This window comes from Mirounga angustirostris, unplaced genomic scaffold (assembly GCF_029215605.1).
Source record: "Mirounga angustirostris isolate CCGP_5_RB_7025 unplaced genomic scaffold, mMirAng1.0.hap1 SCAF_9, whole genome shotgun sequence".
In the NCBI taxonomy this organism is placed as follows: Eukaryota; Metazoa; Chordata; class Mammalia; order Carnivora; family Phocidae; genus Mirounga; species Mirounga angustirostris.
This window is the reverse complement of record NW_026991717.1, coordinates 26,959,214-26,974,296: the sequence shown is the minus strand read 5'-3', so window position 1 is coordinate 26,974,296 and position 15,083 is coordinate 26,959,214. Positions and strand designations below refer to the sequence as shown.

Below are 15,083 nucleotides of genomic sequence, written 5' to 3'. Positions count from 1 at the left end.
GGAGATGAGGTTGATACCACAGAGTAGGTATCAAAGCATTAGTTTTCTTTGTTCCTTTCCTAAAATGTTGCTTATGGTGATCACTCTCAAAAATAAATGTGCAATTCCTCCTGATCTTCAGATTCCCAGTCTTGAAATAAATGATGCACAATTTCTATTAAGAATTGTGCACCTTTAGGGGTACCTGGGTGACTCAGTCAGTTAAGCATCTGCCTTCAGCTCAGGTCATGATCCCAGGGTCCTGGGATCAAGTCCTGCATAGGGCTCCCTGCTCATCAGGGAGTCTGCTTCTCCCTCTCCCTCTGCCACTACCCCCCTACTTGTGCTCTCTCTCTCTCTCAAATAAATAAAATTTTTAATAAAAAAAGAATTGTGCACATTTAGATATCCTGTAGTGACAAAGACAGAGAATGTGATTAAAGATGGTAAAAAAAGATTCTCCTCAACATGTGTGAACCATTTCTAATCCTCTCAGTAACTAGAAAAAGCATAAACAACTCCAGGATAAACAAGACAATGAGAATCAGTCTATTAAACAACAGACTGAAACGCAACTTCATTTTTATTTAGCAGAGAGAATATCTGAAACTAAATCTTCAGTATTAATAATATCAATAAAAGAAACAGAAAAGTGGGAGGGAGGAGAGGAAAAAGGAGTAGAAATAATTGTTTTCTCTCTTTCCTTGGTTGTTAAATGAATATTTGGTGGAAACCATAATTTTATCAGGTTTTAGCATTACAGTCAAAACCCCAATAAAAATGTATATGTTAAATCCCACACACATCTCTAAATTGTACTTTTTTCCCCATAATAGATTCTTTAATTTGATTGCTTTGATCTCTCTCATATTCTTCTTTTTATTATTATTGCTGACTCAATTCCCAATACCACTTACACCATCAACCCTCTACTTTTAAATTCCTTTTACTTTTCATGAGGTCCACTTTGAAGCACTTTACATTCTTTTGAAACTGCACTGTTTGGTGTTAGAGTGGATGTATGTGATGATTTCAGCAATGTGAGAAGAACCCCTTTATCCTTTTGACTTCCAAGCAGAATTTCGAAGTTTGGACTTTTTCAAGTTTGGAACACAAAGGTTAGAAATACTCATCCTTCAAGAAGCAACTGACAAACAGGGTTTTTAGAGTAGTAAAACTATTCTGTATGATCCTATAATGGTGGATACATCTTCACACATTTGTCCAAATCCACCGATGTACACCACCAAGAGTGAACCCTGATGTAAACTAGGATATCTGACTGATAAAGAAGTCAATATAGGTTCACTGATTGTAACAAATGTACCACTCTGGTTAAGGGGAGGTGGTGTTCATATGGGGCAAGGCTGCGCATGTGTGAAGGCAGGGGTTATATGGAAAAATCTCTGTACCTTCCTCTAAATTTTGCTGTGAACCTAAAACTGCTCTAAAAAAAATAAGTCTTTTAAAAAAATAAACATATAAATTTAAAAAAAAAGCAATTCAGAAGCTTTCGATTCATGAGCCTCTTGAAACATCCCTCAGGGCTATGAGATATTCCCCTTCGGGGACACTTGGCATTGAATCTATCTCTGCTCTGGCCCCCTATGTAGCATGATGGTTTGTTTATGAATCTGGACTTGCTCCGCCCACTCATCTTTGTCTTAACCTGCACCCAGCACCATGCATGACACACAGTAGTCGTATGTCAAATGTTTACTGAATGAACAAAGATGGAAATAGAGAAATTCACCCTAGAGAACATAGGAATTGAATATCTAAATGTATCTGTGTATACCTAGATTGATCAATTGATCTATCTATCTATAAAACAAGCCTTTGCCTATCTATCTATCTACCTATCTATCTATCTATCTATCTAACCTTTGCCTACCCTTTATGCTTTGCTTAGCTGACATATTTTAGTAGTACATTAATATTCCTCTTGGAAGCAGAGGGACAGTCTAGACAACTCTAGCTCTGCTGAGAACGGTCTATAAACATGTCACTATTTCCAGAGCAATGCATTTCCTATCGTTCAGCTTGCCCACTGTTGTCTAGACACTTGCTTCACTTTCACCAATAAAAGGCAACCAACATTTATTGGCCTCCCCTTTCACTGCAGTAGATAACTCCTAGAAAGAAAGAAAAATTGGACCAAATGAATTTTCAAGATATTCAAGCTATTTTTTCAAATGGGAGGTTAACTGGAAAAGCTTTCTACTCAATCTCACTTATTAAAAATCTAACAGCAGTATTTTGGTGTGTCTGCCACAGAACATATATGGTTTTGATGCTCATGTATTTTTCGCAGGTCTTACGACCTTACCATTTAAGATCATTCGTCCCCTCTTGATGAAGGGATCAGAGTAAATTATTTTAAATAATAATTTTCCTTTTTTTATGATTATGTTATGTTAATCACCATACATCTCATCATTAGTTTTTGATGTAGTGTTCCATGATTCATTGTTTGCGTATAACACCCAGTGCTCCATGCAGAGCGTGCCCTCTTTAATACCCATCACCAGACTAACCCATCCTCCCACCCCCCTCCCCTCTAGAACCCTCAGTTTGTTTTTCAGAGTCCATCATCTCTCATGGTTCATCTCCCCCTCCGATTCCACCCCCCTTCATTCTTCCCCTCCTGCTATCTTCTTTTTTTTTTTTTTTTCACTGTCAGTTCTATGCCATGTAATTGCTTGCTCTCTCTCTCTTTAAAATGGAGGAAGGGGTCTGACTAGAGATCTTTGCTGGATTCAGACCAATTTTACGAAATTTGACCCATACATATCTTAGATGGAAGTGGGTCTGCACACTTCCGAAATGCCAAGGTCTGCCTAAGGATGAAGCCCAACTCTTCATAAAGGCTTCAGGGCCTCAGTCCCAGGCAGGTCCAAGGTGCTGTCTAGCCACATCCCATTCCCTTGGCTTTTCAAACAGCACATTAGCCCCCATTCCCTCTATCAGGTCACATACCTATGTTCCTGACTGCTACTGAGGACTTCCCCATGCTGACCCACTTGGCAAACACCTGCCTACCAATCAAGTTTCAGATTGAGACCTCATCAGAGAAATCTACTCCAAATGTTACCAGCTTTCCCAAGAGGGGATTTGCCCATTAGCAGAGTCCTTATCACTCTGTGGGTGATTGTCACTTACTTAGCCTCCTCCTGTGAAGCCTATGACTTCCAGGCAGAAATTTCTATCAATTCCAATAGCAAAACTTAATCCTGGGCACTGAGTAGATATCAAAGCTATAGGAGTTCATGAAAATCCCTAAGATATATAAATGCAAGCACCTGTTTCTAAAATAATTTGTAACTATATCTCTATGGAGGCACTTCTTTTTTAGTGTTAAGATATAAATTGGTGTTAGACATAGGCGTGATGAATAATGTGGAACTGATGTAAGAAAATAAAACTCCAGAATAAGAAACAAATGAACTAAGAAGTGATGATAGTCTTTACGCAGTCAACTGAATAATTATATATCAAGGAAAGGGAATATTACATTTATAATTTACATTTTACAATCAGCAGCACATAGGCTGTGTGAACTGAATTCTCTTTTACTCATTTCACTTCTTTGCCAGTGCCCCATCCCCAATTTATGGATAACATGGTTTTTTTAAGTGAGTCACCCATAAATATAATTTTACCCCTACATAGAAAACTTTATATCATCAGAGAAAAATAAACACTTTTAATATCTGGCAATGAAAAGAACTGATTTTGCTACTAATTCTGGAGGGATTATTTCTATCCACAGAACATTGCAATGAAAAGACAGCATCTAAGTCAGCATTTTGGCAATTCCCCACCCTCAGCCTCACCTCCCCCAAATCCAGGAGCCAGTGTGCAGCAGTAAAATACAAAGAAGTTCCCCAGCATACAAGAGTTCCTGCCATCACTGGGTCCACAAATGCCAGTGTGTGTTCTTGGAACCCTGCATACTCCTCTCAGGGAGCCGCATCATGGCCTGCAGCACCTCCTGGGACACTTTTATGCTAATGTATTCCAGCATTCCAACACTTTCCTCATAGCTAAGCACTTTTTACAGGGAAGGCCTTCTTTCACATTGCAGTTACTTCTGGAGCTCATTTTGCTTCTAAATCTGTGAAAATACCCTACTCAGGAAAATCATATACTTGATGCCATACTTTCTCTTGCCAAAAATAAATAAATAAATAAAAATAAGGCAGCTTATTTACCCCCAGAGTTCAAACTGAAGAGCAAAGTATAAACTGGGTAATCTCAGATCCTTTCCTAAGAAACACTAAAGGCAGCTCTTTGGGATCTTGAAAAACTGAACCAAAAGTTAAAAAGCTGTCATTTATATTTATCCTTAATATTAGTATAGCCAATGACTGCATAATTGCAAATAATCTCATCCGAAAATCTATGTGTGTGGAGAAGGTGTGGATGAGATGCCTTTTAAACACTAGAGCCATGTCTCACTACTAGGGTCACAAACTCCACTCCGTGATTTTTTAAAATCATTTTCAATATTTAAACTACCAATCAATGCTATAGATTTAAGAAGTCCATTGTGAGTTTTAACCTGCATGATAAATCTTGAACAGAAACTCATGACAAGAATGTAAGTAAGAACTGATATAAAGGTCTTCAAATCAGAAAAGAGCTTCTTACCATGTTTATTGATGACACAGGACCAATGCTGTTAACATAGATGTCAACGTCAATTACAGTCGGTTTTACTGTGGAGAAAAATACACGTGTGTTAACACTTTGTGCCAGAGAGACTGAGGAAAGCGGTATTCAGCTTCATTTGACTCATGCACTAACACCTCATGGGTATGTGAAAAAGGGGTGGATTTTTTTTTTTTTTTTGTATTTGCCTTGTAGTTGTAATTCAAACCCTGCCTCTCTTCCTTTTTTAAAATTCTCAAAGGATTAGAGATTCTTACTGGAATTTAACAAATTCTTGGAAAACAGGACATTTATACATTGCAAGTTGCCAGGAATAGATGACTGTAAAGATATCCTGCAATATTTGTTAAGCTGATTATATGGCAAAGAAAATAAAATAAAAGACGATAAATGCTATATGGTAAAAGACACTGCATAAGCAACTTAATGTCAACGTTTTCTATAAAACCAAACCCCCAGTGATGAGTAATATCAGAGACAGCTCCAGTCCCCTATCCATCACCTGACTTCTTAATTGTTCTAAAGCAAAGTGACTCAAAGCAAAGATTGGAGAGCGTATGCATCAGAGAAGAATAAGGAATACTGATTATTGTTATTGGAAAACCTAAAGACACAAACACGTATCACAGATCTAAATTCCTATAATTAAAAAATAAATAACACTTTAGTAAGTCAAGAAATTACAATTTCAACTACAAAGGCATAAAATGTATAGACGAGAGATTGTAATCCAACATTGTGCATCAGAGGTAAAATTGGCTCATTAAAGAAAACCAATAATGAGATTGCAGAGCCAGCCAACCTCTGAGTCAGGGGTTCATACCCTCTGAAAAGAAGAAGGTTCTCTTCTCTGCACTTAGCAACTGATAAAGGGAATGACAGCACCAATTTCAGAATATTTCTTCCCCAGAGGAACAGGAGAAAGACTCTGAACCTTTGCATATGAAACAAATCATTTCAGATACAAGAGTGTTTGTATCTGCAATTATTTCGATAAGATTCCTTCAGTTTTGCTAAATAACCAGTCATTCACAAATCGACGTCCGCACTCTACTTTCAGAACTATGAGCGGTACTTCTGAGCTCATAGTCTCATTAAATTGCATACCCAGCAGCCTGTTGCCCGAGCCACATTTTCCAGACCTCCATGTAAATGAAAACAATGATTATGAATTTGAGCCAACCACTCTAACATCTGTCAGGACAACCAAGTCATATTGGCTTCAAAGAGCTGTTGGCATTTTGGAAAACACCCCAACACAATTCTATATATTATGTATATAGTGCTTACATTTCCTAAAAGGACTATTCTTCATTTTAGACAGATTTGTTAACTACTATAAATAGTAAGTAGCATCTTTCTTCAACTTCAATGGATTCAGCAAGTTTTCTGTCTCCAGACACCATATAACCTTTGGTGATGTCATTCAAAAGCCTGTGTTAAATCAGTCAATTGAGAACCTACTTTTTTGCAAGAGACTTTTCTGGTTATTTTATGGTATTAGAGTTTAGGCTTCCAGGGCTCTTACTCTCATTAAATTAAAAAAGACCTACAGAAATAAAACCTTAACAACTTGAAGTGGGAAGTACCAAATGAGTATTAAGTGCAATAGTGCAATAAAGGTTTTAAGGGATAACAGTTTGGAATAAATACACACACACACACACACACACACCAGATGCACACACCCCTGCACACAAAACCAGGGGGAAATTAACTGTTTTAAGCAAATGCTCTTTTAAGAAGCATCATGCTAAAGTAAAAGGATCTTTTAAGAAAGTGGCTCTGACAGGGTCACACAGGAAAGAGACTGGCCACAGGTGGCTCATGGTTTATAATTCAAAGATTCAACATTAGGCCCTGACAAATGATCTTTGACAAGGGAGCCCAGACCATTCAAATGTGAAAGAACAGTCTCTTCAACAAATAGTGTTGGTTAGACTGGATATCCACACGCAAAAGAATGATATTATACCCTTACCTTCACTACATGCAAAAATTAACTTAAAATGGATCAAAGACCGAAAGGTAAAACCAGAAACTACAAAACTCTTAAAAGAAAGCATGGGGGAAAACTTCATGACACTAGAGTTGACAATGATTTCTTGGATATGAACACCAACAGCACAGGCAACACAAAATAAATAAATAAATTAGACTATATCAAAATTAAAAACTTCTGTGTATCAGACACAGGCAACAGAGTGGAAAGGCAACCCACAGAATGAGAGAGAACATTTGCAAATCACATATCTGATACGTGGTTAATCCACAACAGAGAAAGAACTCCTGCAACTCAACAATAAATAAGCAAAAAAAAACCAAACCTGATTTAAAAATGGACAAAGGACTTAGACATTTTTTTCAAAGATATACAAATGACCATTAAGCACATGAAAAGATGCTCAACAGCACCAATCATTAGGGAAGTGCAAATCAAAACCACAATGAGATACCACTTCACCTCCATTATGATACCACTTCACTTCCATGAAAAACAACAAAACAGAAAATAACAAGTGGTGGCAAGGATGTGGAGAAACTGAAACTCTTGTGCATGGTAGGAATGTAAAATGATACAGCCACTGTGGAAAACAGTATGGCACTTCTTCAAAAAAAATTAAGCACAGAATTACATGACCCACTTCTGGGGATAGACCCAAAGGAATTATAACCAGACATATATTTGTACACCCATATTCATAGCACCATTATGCACAAAAGCCAACAGGTAGAAGCAACCCAGTGCCCATAGAGGGAGAAATGGATAAACCAAATGTAGCGTATTTATATGGAATATCATTCAGATTTAAAAAGGATGGAGATTCTGACTGTTTTGTATTCTTTTATGTGATGGTCAGTCACATGTAGCCACAAGAGAAAAGGCTCAGAATAACAAGGTTTATTGTATTCACAAGTCCTAGAGACAGGAGATATGACTTGCAGGCCCACATGAGAAAGACACCAGAGTGGGCAGGAGGCAGAAACCAGGGCAAGGTAGAGGGAGAAGGCACTTAATCCATGATCATAAATGAGGTTTCCATGGGAGAAACACAGCAAGGCAGGATAAACAACTAACATTGGCTACTTTGAATAATTCCAGTGGTCTCTAGCGGTCCTGGGATGATTAAGGCAGAAGAATATTGCTTCCTGTAGTGTAAGGGCCAAAGAGAGAGACTACAGCTCTGGACTGCTTTGCCTGCCTATCAAAGGTATACTCCTGGCTAGGCCCTTTGCTATCTCTAAGAATTGGCTAGCCCCAGAGGAGCAGTCTGCCCTCAGTCAAAAGGGTTTTTAAGATATCAAAACATCGTAATATTCAAATTATAAATATGAAATGTAAAATTAAAATATCCATGTGTGTTTATGTATATGTATACATATTACAACATGGATGAACCTTGAGGATATCATAATAAGTGAAATATGTCAGTCAAAAAAGACACACACTTTGTAAGTCGACCTCTATGAGGTACTTGGAGTAGTAAAATTCACAGAGAGAGAAAGTAGAATGGTGGTTGCCAAGGGCTGAGGGAGGGAGGAGTGAGGAGTTAGTGTTTAATGGGTGCAGAATTCAGCCCTGCAAGATGAAAAGAGTTCTGGAGGTGGGTGGTGGGTGGTGATGGTTGCAAACAATGTGAATGCATACAATAGCACTGAACTGTACACTTAAAAGTGGCCAAGATAGTAAATTTTATGTTATGTATATCTTACCACAATAAAAAAAGATTAAGCTCTGGATAGTTGGAAGAAGGATGAAGAGTTACACAGAGGTAAAGAAGCTAGAAATGGGGAGAGAGGTGGGGAGGGGATGTGATTTTCTGAGTGAAAGGAGGCAGATTCAATTGAAAAAGAGTATAAAATAGGGCTGATGATACTGGGTCCCATACATGTCGCACAAAAATGTATTCACTTTTCAATTCTTCATTTGAATTCTATCTTGTCTATTTGGATGTCATTATTTCCTTTAAGTTTGGAATGAGTATGTCTGAGAAGAATCACAAACTCATAAACTGTGCAGCATAAAGGAATGTGGCAAAGATGCACTGGGTCAGCTGTGACAGGCATCAACCACATTCATTCCCTTCAAAGATATGTGGCCCAAAAGGCAGTAATGTAGACTGCGCTTCTACTTGCCTCTGTCATAAAACCAATGCACATACCTGCTTGGTTAGTTTTCCCCACTCAACCAGGGGCTTCTTCATCTTAGAATAAGCATCCTAGAATTATCAGTCAGGAGCTGAGGAGATGACCCAGATGCACAGACAAGAAATGGCACCTGTCAGAGTGACCTTGTTGGGGGAAGAGTATAGGTCTTGGGTGGGTCTGTCTACTGATGAACCTAAGGGCACATGGCTGAATTTTGCTACTTAAAGCCTGGAGATTAACAAATTCTTTGTCTTGTTTACTGTGGACACAAAAGAAGCACTGTTATGATAAAAAGTAAATAAATTGTTTTGATGCAAGAAAATCTATTGTTTTTTATGTTTGACATCCAAAACCACATCTAATATAATACAAGATTCCTATTAGACAAATTCAGCCCCTCTTGTGAAAAGAAAAATAAATCAAATTTCATTTCCAAAACTCCCAACAAGCATCTGTTAAGGGGCCCCCTGATGTATCATAAATGTTACTTCCTAGCAGGTGTCTAAAATGCCAAACCTGAATAAAACAGGTAATAAAAACATTTCTGTATAATCTGCCACCAGCTTACTGTTTTCCAGTTACATATAAATCTCAACAAACATCTTTCATTTTTCTGCCAAATTTGGTGGTTACTCTTCTGGCCCTGGGCTCCCAGGGGTGAGCACCAATGTCATCCAATTTGGTGGTTACTGTTCCGGCCCTGGCCCCCGGTTGGGGGGGGGGGAGAACCAATGTCATCCAATGAATCAAATATGTCATTGTGCCTCGAAATAAGGTCAGCTCTGAGCTTCTCTTATAGCAAGATAAGGGGCAGACTGGCTGATCAGATTCCACATCTTCTAATTTTCCTAAGATGAAATGGAAAGGTGTATTGAGCTGGCTTCTCAAAACCCCCAGAAGTTCCTCTCCTTTGGGGGGCAGAGGAGAGAGAGAGCACGTGAACTGGGGGGAGGGGTGGTAGGGAGAAACAGAAGGAAAGGGAGAGAGAATCTTAAGCAGGTCCATGTCCATCATGGGCAAGATGCAGGGTTGGATCTCACAATCCTGAAATCATAACCTGAGCCAAGATCAAGATTTGGACGCTTAACCGACTGAGCCACCCAGGCACCCCATTTCTCCCTAAAACCACAGAATTACGATAGCATATTTTACTTTAGAAAAATTGATGGAGAAAATTAAAAAGACAGTAGAAAACAGAGGAGTTATGCTTGGTGCAATGTGGACTCATGGGACTCTGGGTGAGTCAGTGTCAATTCCTCTGGAGGCAGAAGAGCGGGAATCCATCCCAGAAGGAATGAGGTTGAAGATTTACACAAAATTCCCAGCATGTTGAAGTGGCAGGCCTCAGAAACCACAAGGACCCATACTAATAGTCATTTGGTTTTTCTCAAGTCATTTGATTAATATCTTTTACAAAAGATAGTCTCATACAAATTTTGAATAAGTGTCTGGGGTCTGTTAGGAAAAATTATTTTACATGTAGTAACTGAGAGAAAAAGATGTATAGTCTTTCTCTGAATCTCCATATTGTTAGGTCACTTGCTACTTTTATGTCATGAACATCCCTTAACATTCCCAATGAGGACGAGCCCTTGGAGAGAGGGGTCTACAGGTGACTCAGTTTCATCCCTTCCCACAGCATCTGCCACAGTTCCTGGCACACAGTAGGTACTCATTGATTACTGGATAACTATGGTTCCTGAAAATTGTGGTTTTATTATATTTAAATGGATTTTACATGTTAAATGTTCACATGAGATTGCAAACTGCAACAGGAAGAATAATTTTTAAATGTCCCCTGGAACCTGATGATAACCACAGATTGATGCAAGTAGTCAAGTAGTCAAGACCAATAGTCAAGAGCTGATAAAAGATTGTCCAAGACAAGGATACTCCTGGAAATAGGCATCTGTTACAATGGAAATTACATTAAATCCCTGGGAGGAAAAAAAGCTGAGTGGCATTGGGAAAGCAAATGAAACCATTTATATTCATTCATAAACAAGCAAGAAACAGGCAATGACAGAAACACAGATTAGAATAGATGGGATATAGGGCCAGTAAGAGTTGACAGGGATAGAAAATGCAGAGTAAGGGAAAGTTCCAGGTGATTATAGCTCTCCACAAAAGGCAATCCTTCATGAGCTGGTCCCAGATTGGCAGCAAGAGGGAGGAGGAATGGCGACCCCAAAGGACACTGAGCAAATGTGCTAAGTGACACAACACAGACAGGAGAGCCTGCTGCCTGGCTGTCGGAGTGGCCCTGCCATTTACCATTTCTGTAATCCTGAAAAGTGTCTTAACATCTCTGTGCCTCAATCCCACTATGTGCAAGATAAGCTGATAATAGAACCTAAATCATGGTGGGGGCTCAGATGGTGGTTAGTTGTGAAGTAAGTAGTAGGTGCTCAGTAAATGTTTGCTATGGCTGCTGGGGCCCCTGGAGTTATGTACAGAAAAGAATGCCAAAATCTTGCATTGGTTGCCTTTCCACTAATATTTATGTCTAAAAGTCACTCTGGTCACTTAAATTCCATTTTATCATGAGAAGTTTAAATATACTGACAGAAATATTTGAATATCAGCAAATGAATTTAAAAGAGAGAGAGAAATAAATAATACAACTCATGCTCATGAGAGTTGAACAGTAGGGCTCTTCCTGTAGCTGATAACCTCCTTTCTAATCTTTGCTGCCTTTGGGGAAAAAGTAGGGACTCATCTGCTCTGGGCCCCTCCAATTTATTGCCCCCTTCCTTTACCTGAAATAAGAGTACACTGGGGAAGATGATGCATTAGGTTGACTGACTCCCCACTCCATTGCCGACTTCCATTTAAGTTTTGCTTCCCCTCCTGTTGATGCCCATAGACAAAAGTATTAATATATATTAAATTGCACTATAATAAGCATTTGCATCTAATCAATATGTAATATTTCATTCCCATTTGAAAGATGGGCAGTTAAAAACATGGTTGAGGAGGTGACTTATCCAGGATTCTATAGCCTCACTGGAACAAAATCTCAGGGTTCCACTCACAACTTCCCAGAGGCTTAACTTTGGTAATGAGGCTTAAAGGAATTCTGGATAACAATGACTTCATTGGGGGGGGGCACCTGGGTGACTCAGTTGGTTAAGCCTCTGCCTTTGGCTGAGGTCATGATCCCAGGGTCCTGGGATTGAGCCCTCTAGGGGCTCCCTGCTCAGCGGGGAGCCTGCTTCTCCCTCTCCCTCTGCTTCTCTCCCTGTTTGTGCTCTCTCCCTCTCTCTCTCAAATAAACAAATAAAATCTTTTTAAAAATGACTTCAGTTTATCACCACCACCATCATCATCATCACAAATAATCTTTCCAGGCTCTTCCTAAAATGCAAATACTGCCTCTGAGGCTTACATTAAGTCCATCAATACCATCTCAGTAGAGATGTGTTTTCAAATGCTTTTCTCTAGCTAGGAGAATACTAGGTTATGGGGGGATGGGTGAAGGGATTTGGGGAAAAGAGGTACACAGAATGGGCAACCTTGGTTAGTATCACAGTTTTGTCAAAACCCTAAGTCCATGCAGAAATGTTTGACACAGGTTAGTACCGGAGCATTGAGAGCACTATTGTGGATCCCATTTCAGCTCTGTTAGGGTTCCTACTTGGTCAGTTAACTTGGTTCTGGCATTCCCTTATGAGGTTTACAGCTAATCCCACCTCCACTAATCCCAGAACTATAGATGCCAACTCCAAAGCCTTACTTCTTTCCCAATCTTTCTTTAAGTATGTGATCTCAAGTGGGCCAACAAGAGTTAAAAGATAAAGATACACAGGTCATCACCTCAGACCTGGGTCACACCTGATAAGTAATATGAAAGAAGGCAAACAGTGAGATTCTGCTTTTGTATGCATTTGGATAAAAATGTATTACTGAGGTAGACAGCCTGAGAATTCATATTCTCAAAAGAATGAAAAGAGCACTAGTTCTAAAGTTCAGAACCACAACTTCAGAACTCCAGTGGGTATATAAATTTCCACCTCTTAGAAGAGTTCAGTGATAAGAAGATAAAGGAATTTAGAAAGGCATCCACAAAGTCTAATAATCTTATAAATTCAACTCTGAAGTAGCCACACGACCTTGTGAAAATAATTTAAATTCTCTGGGGCTCATTTTCTACATCTGTAAACTGAGTGTTTAAAGTAAGTTTTCCTCCAAGCATGAATATAATTGGCTATTAACAGGAAAGATACATTTTAACAATGTTCTTCATGAAAGCACCTTGTCCTTTCTACTACCTGACTGGGAATATCAAACTGTATTCACCAAAAGAATTTTTAGTCCATAGCAGATATGAAAAATGAATGCATTACATCTTTAAACAATAAGAAGATTGAGAATGGTATGAGAGGCCTGGTATGTGACAGATCTTACTGTACTTTAAAATGCATAACAGGGTAATACCAGCAAGATGGTTGAATAGGAAGCACCAGATCCTCCTACCCCCACAAAGAACCCAACTTACTAACTGCCTCTGTGAGAAATCCAGAAGCCAGTTAAGAGGTCCCTGCACCCCCGGTGAATTTGAAGCCAGCCGCATGGAAGCCCAGCAGGAAAATTCATGACACACACTCACCAGGGCCTCTCCCCCTAACACTGAAGGAAAATATCAAGACAAAGCTCCCATTTCCCAACTTCACCCTGGGGAGGGAAAAAAAAAGGTGGAACATACATTCAACATTTTGACTATTGGGAGAACTGCCCCAGGGGCTATTTTCTGTCTTGCCTGAATTTAAGCACTGACAGGAAGTGGGCACCAGGTTGGGGACTACTGAGAACAAGAGCCATCAATACGGTGTGGTCGATCAGCAAAATCTGTGGTACCCCACAAAGACATTAAGAAGAGCTCCAGTCTAGCTTGCTACAGCACTGGAGAGGCCTCAGTACCTCAGACACCAGGGGGAGCTCCAGAGTAGTACTGGCAAACCTCTTCAATTCTATTACAAGAAAAAGCCCAAGAAGAATGCATCCTCAGGCAAAGTTTGAGAAGTTGCCAGAATCCCTAGGCAGGAAGATTGGTAAAAACTTCCCTGTATGAAACCAGATCACAAAGACTGGGAGAAGTGATTGATTTTTCAAATGCCTACATCCCACAGAAGATAACAAGAGAAACAGGGTTCAATCAAACAAACATATTAAATCCCCAGGAAATGAAACAGAAATATATTAATTACCAGACAAAGAATTCAAAATAACCACCATAAGGATGCTCAATGAATGAAAAGAGAGCACAGATAGACAACTAAATGAAATAAAGAAAATGATACATGAGCAAAGTGAGAATATCAAAGATACAGAAATCATGAAGAAAAAACAAACAGAAATTTTTGGGCTGAAAATTACAATAACTGAATTGAAAAAATTCACTTGAGGGACACAGGAACAGACTTGACCAAGCAGAAGAAAGAATCAGTAATCTCAAAGATAGGACATTCAAAATTACCAAACTGGAGGAACAAAAAAGAAAAATGAATGAAGAAAAATGAAAATAGCCTAAGGAATTTATGAGATACCATCAAGCAGAACAACATATGCACATGGGAGTTCCAGAAGGAAAGGAAACAAAGAAAAGTACAGAGCCTATTTGAAGAAATTATGGTAAAAAATGTCCTAATTTGGAGTAGATAAACGGACATACAAATTCAAGAAGCTCAAGAAACTCCAAGTAGGATAATCTTAAGAGATCTACACAGAGACACATCATAACCAAACTCAAAAATCACAGAGAAAGAATCTTGAAAACAGAAAAGTGACTCATCACATATAAGGGAGCTCCTATTAGATCATCATTGGATTTCTCAGCATAAACTTTCATGGCTCTATGGTAATGGGATGATATAATCAAAGTGCTGAAAGATAAAACTGACAACCAAGAATACTATGTCTGGCCAAACTGTCTTTCAAAAATGAAGGAGAAATTAAGACTTTTCCAGCTAAACAAAAGCTGAGGAAATTCATTACCACTAGATCTGCCCTACAAGAAATACTGAAGGCAAGTTGAAGCACAGAGATAATAAATAGAAACACAAAACTATAAAAAAATATAAAATTACCTGGTAAAAATATATAAATAAATATATAATCCTGTAGTACTGTAATGTACATACATAAATCCTTTTAAATAAATAGAGAATTTTTATTAAAAAGCATAGAAAGTAACTATAAATCTATGTTAATGAATAAACTATATGAAAATAAGTAATTTGGGGTGGGAGGAGCAAGATGGTGGAGTAGTAGGAGACCGAAAT

At 38.7% G+C, this 15,083-nt stretch overlaps 1 protein-coding gene across 1 annotated transcript in view; it reads right to left on the bottom strand.

Annotated features, from left to right (window-relative positions):
* GABRG3 (gamma-aminobutyric acid type A receptor subunit gamma3) overlaps positions 1 to 15,083 on the bottom strand; it is an 804,322-nt gene that overhangs the window by 735,150 nt on the left and 54,089 nt on the right. Inside the window, exon 3 of the mRNA XM_064598509.1 lies at positions 4,633 to 4,700. Within this exon, the coding sequence (XP_064454579.1) occupies positions 4,633 to 4,700 (68 nt within the window). The remainder of the gene's footprint in view (positions 1 to 4,632; positions 4,701 to 15,083) is intronic.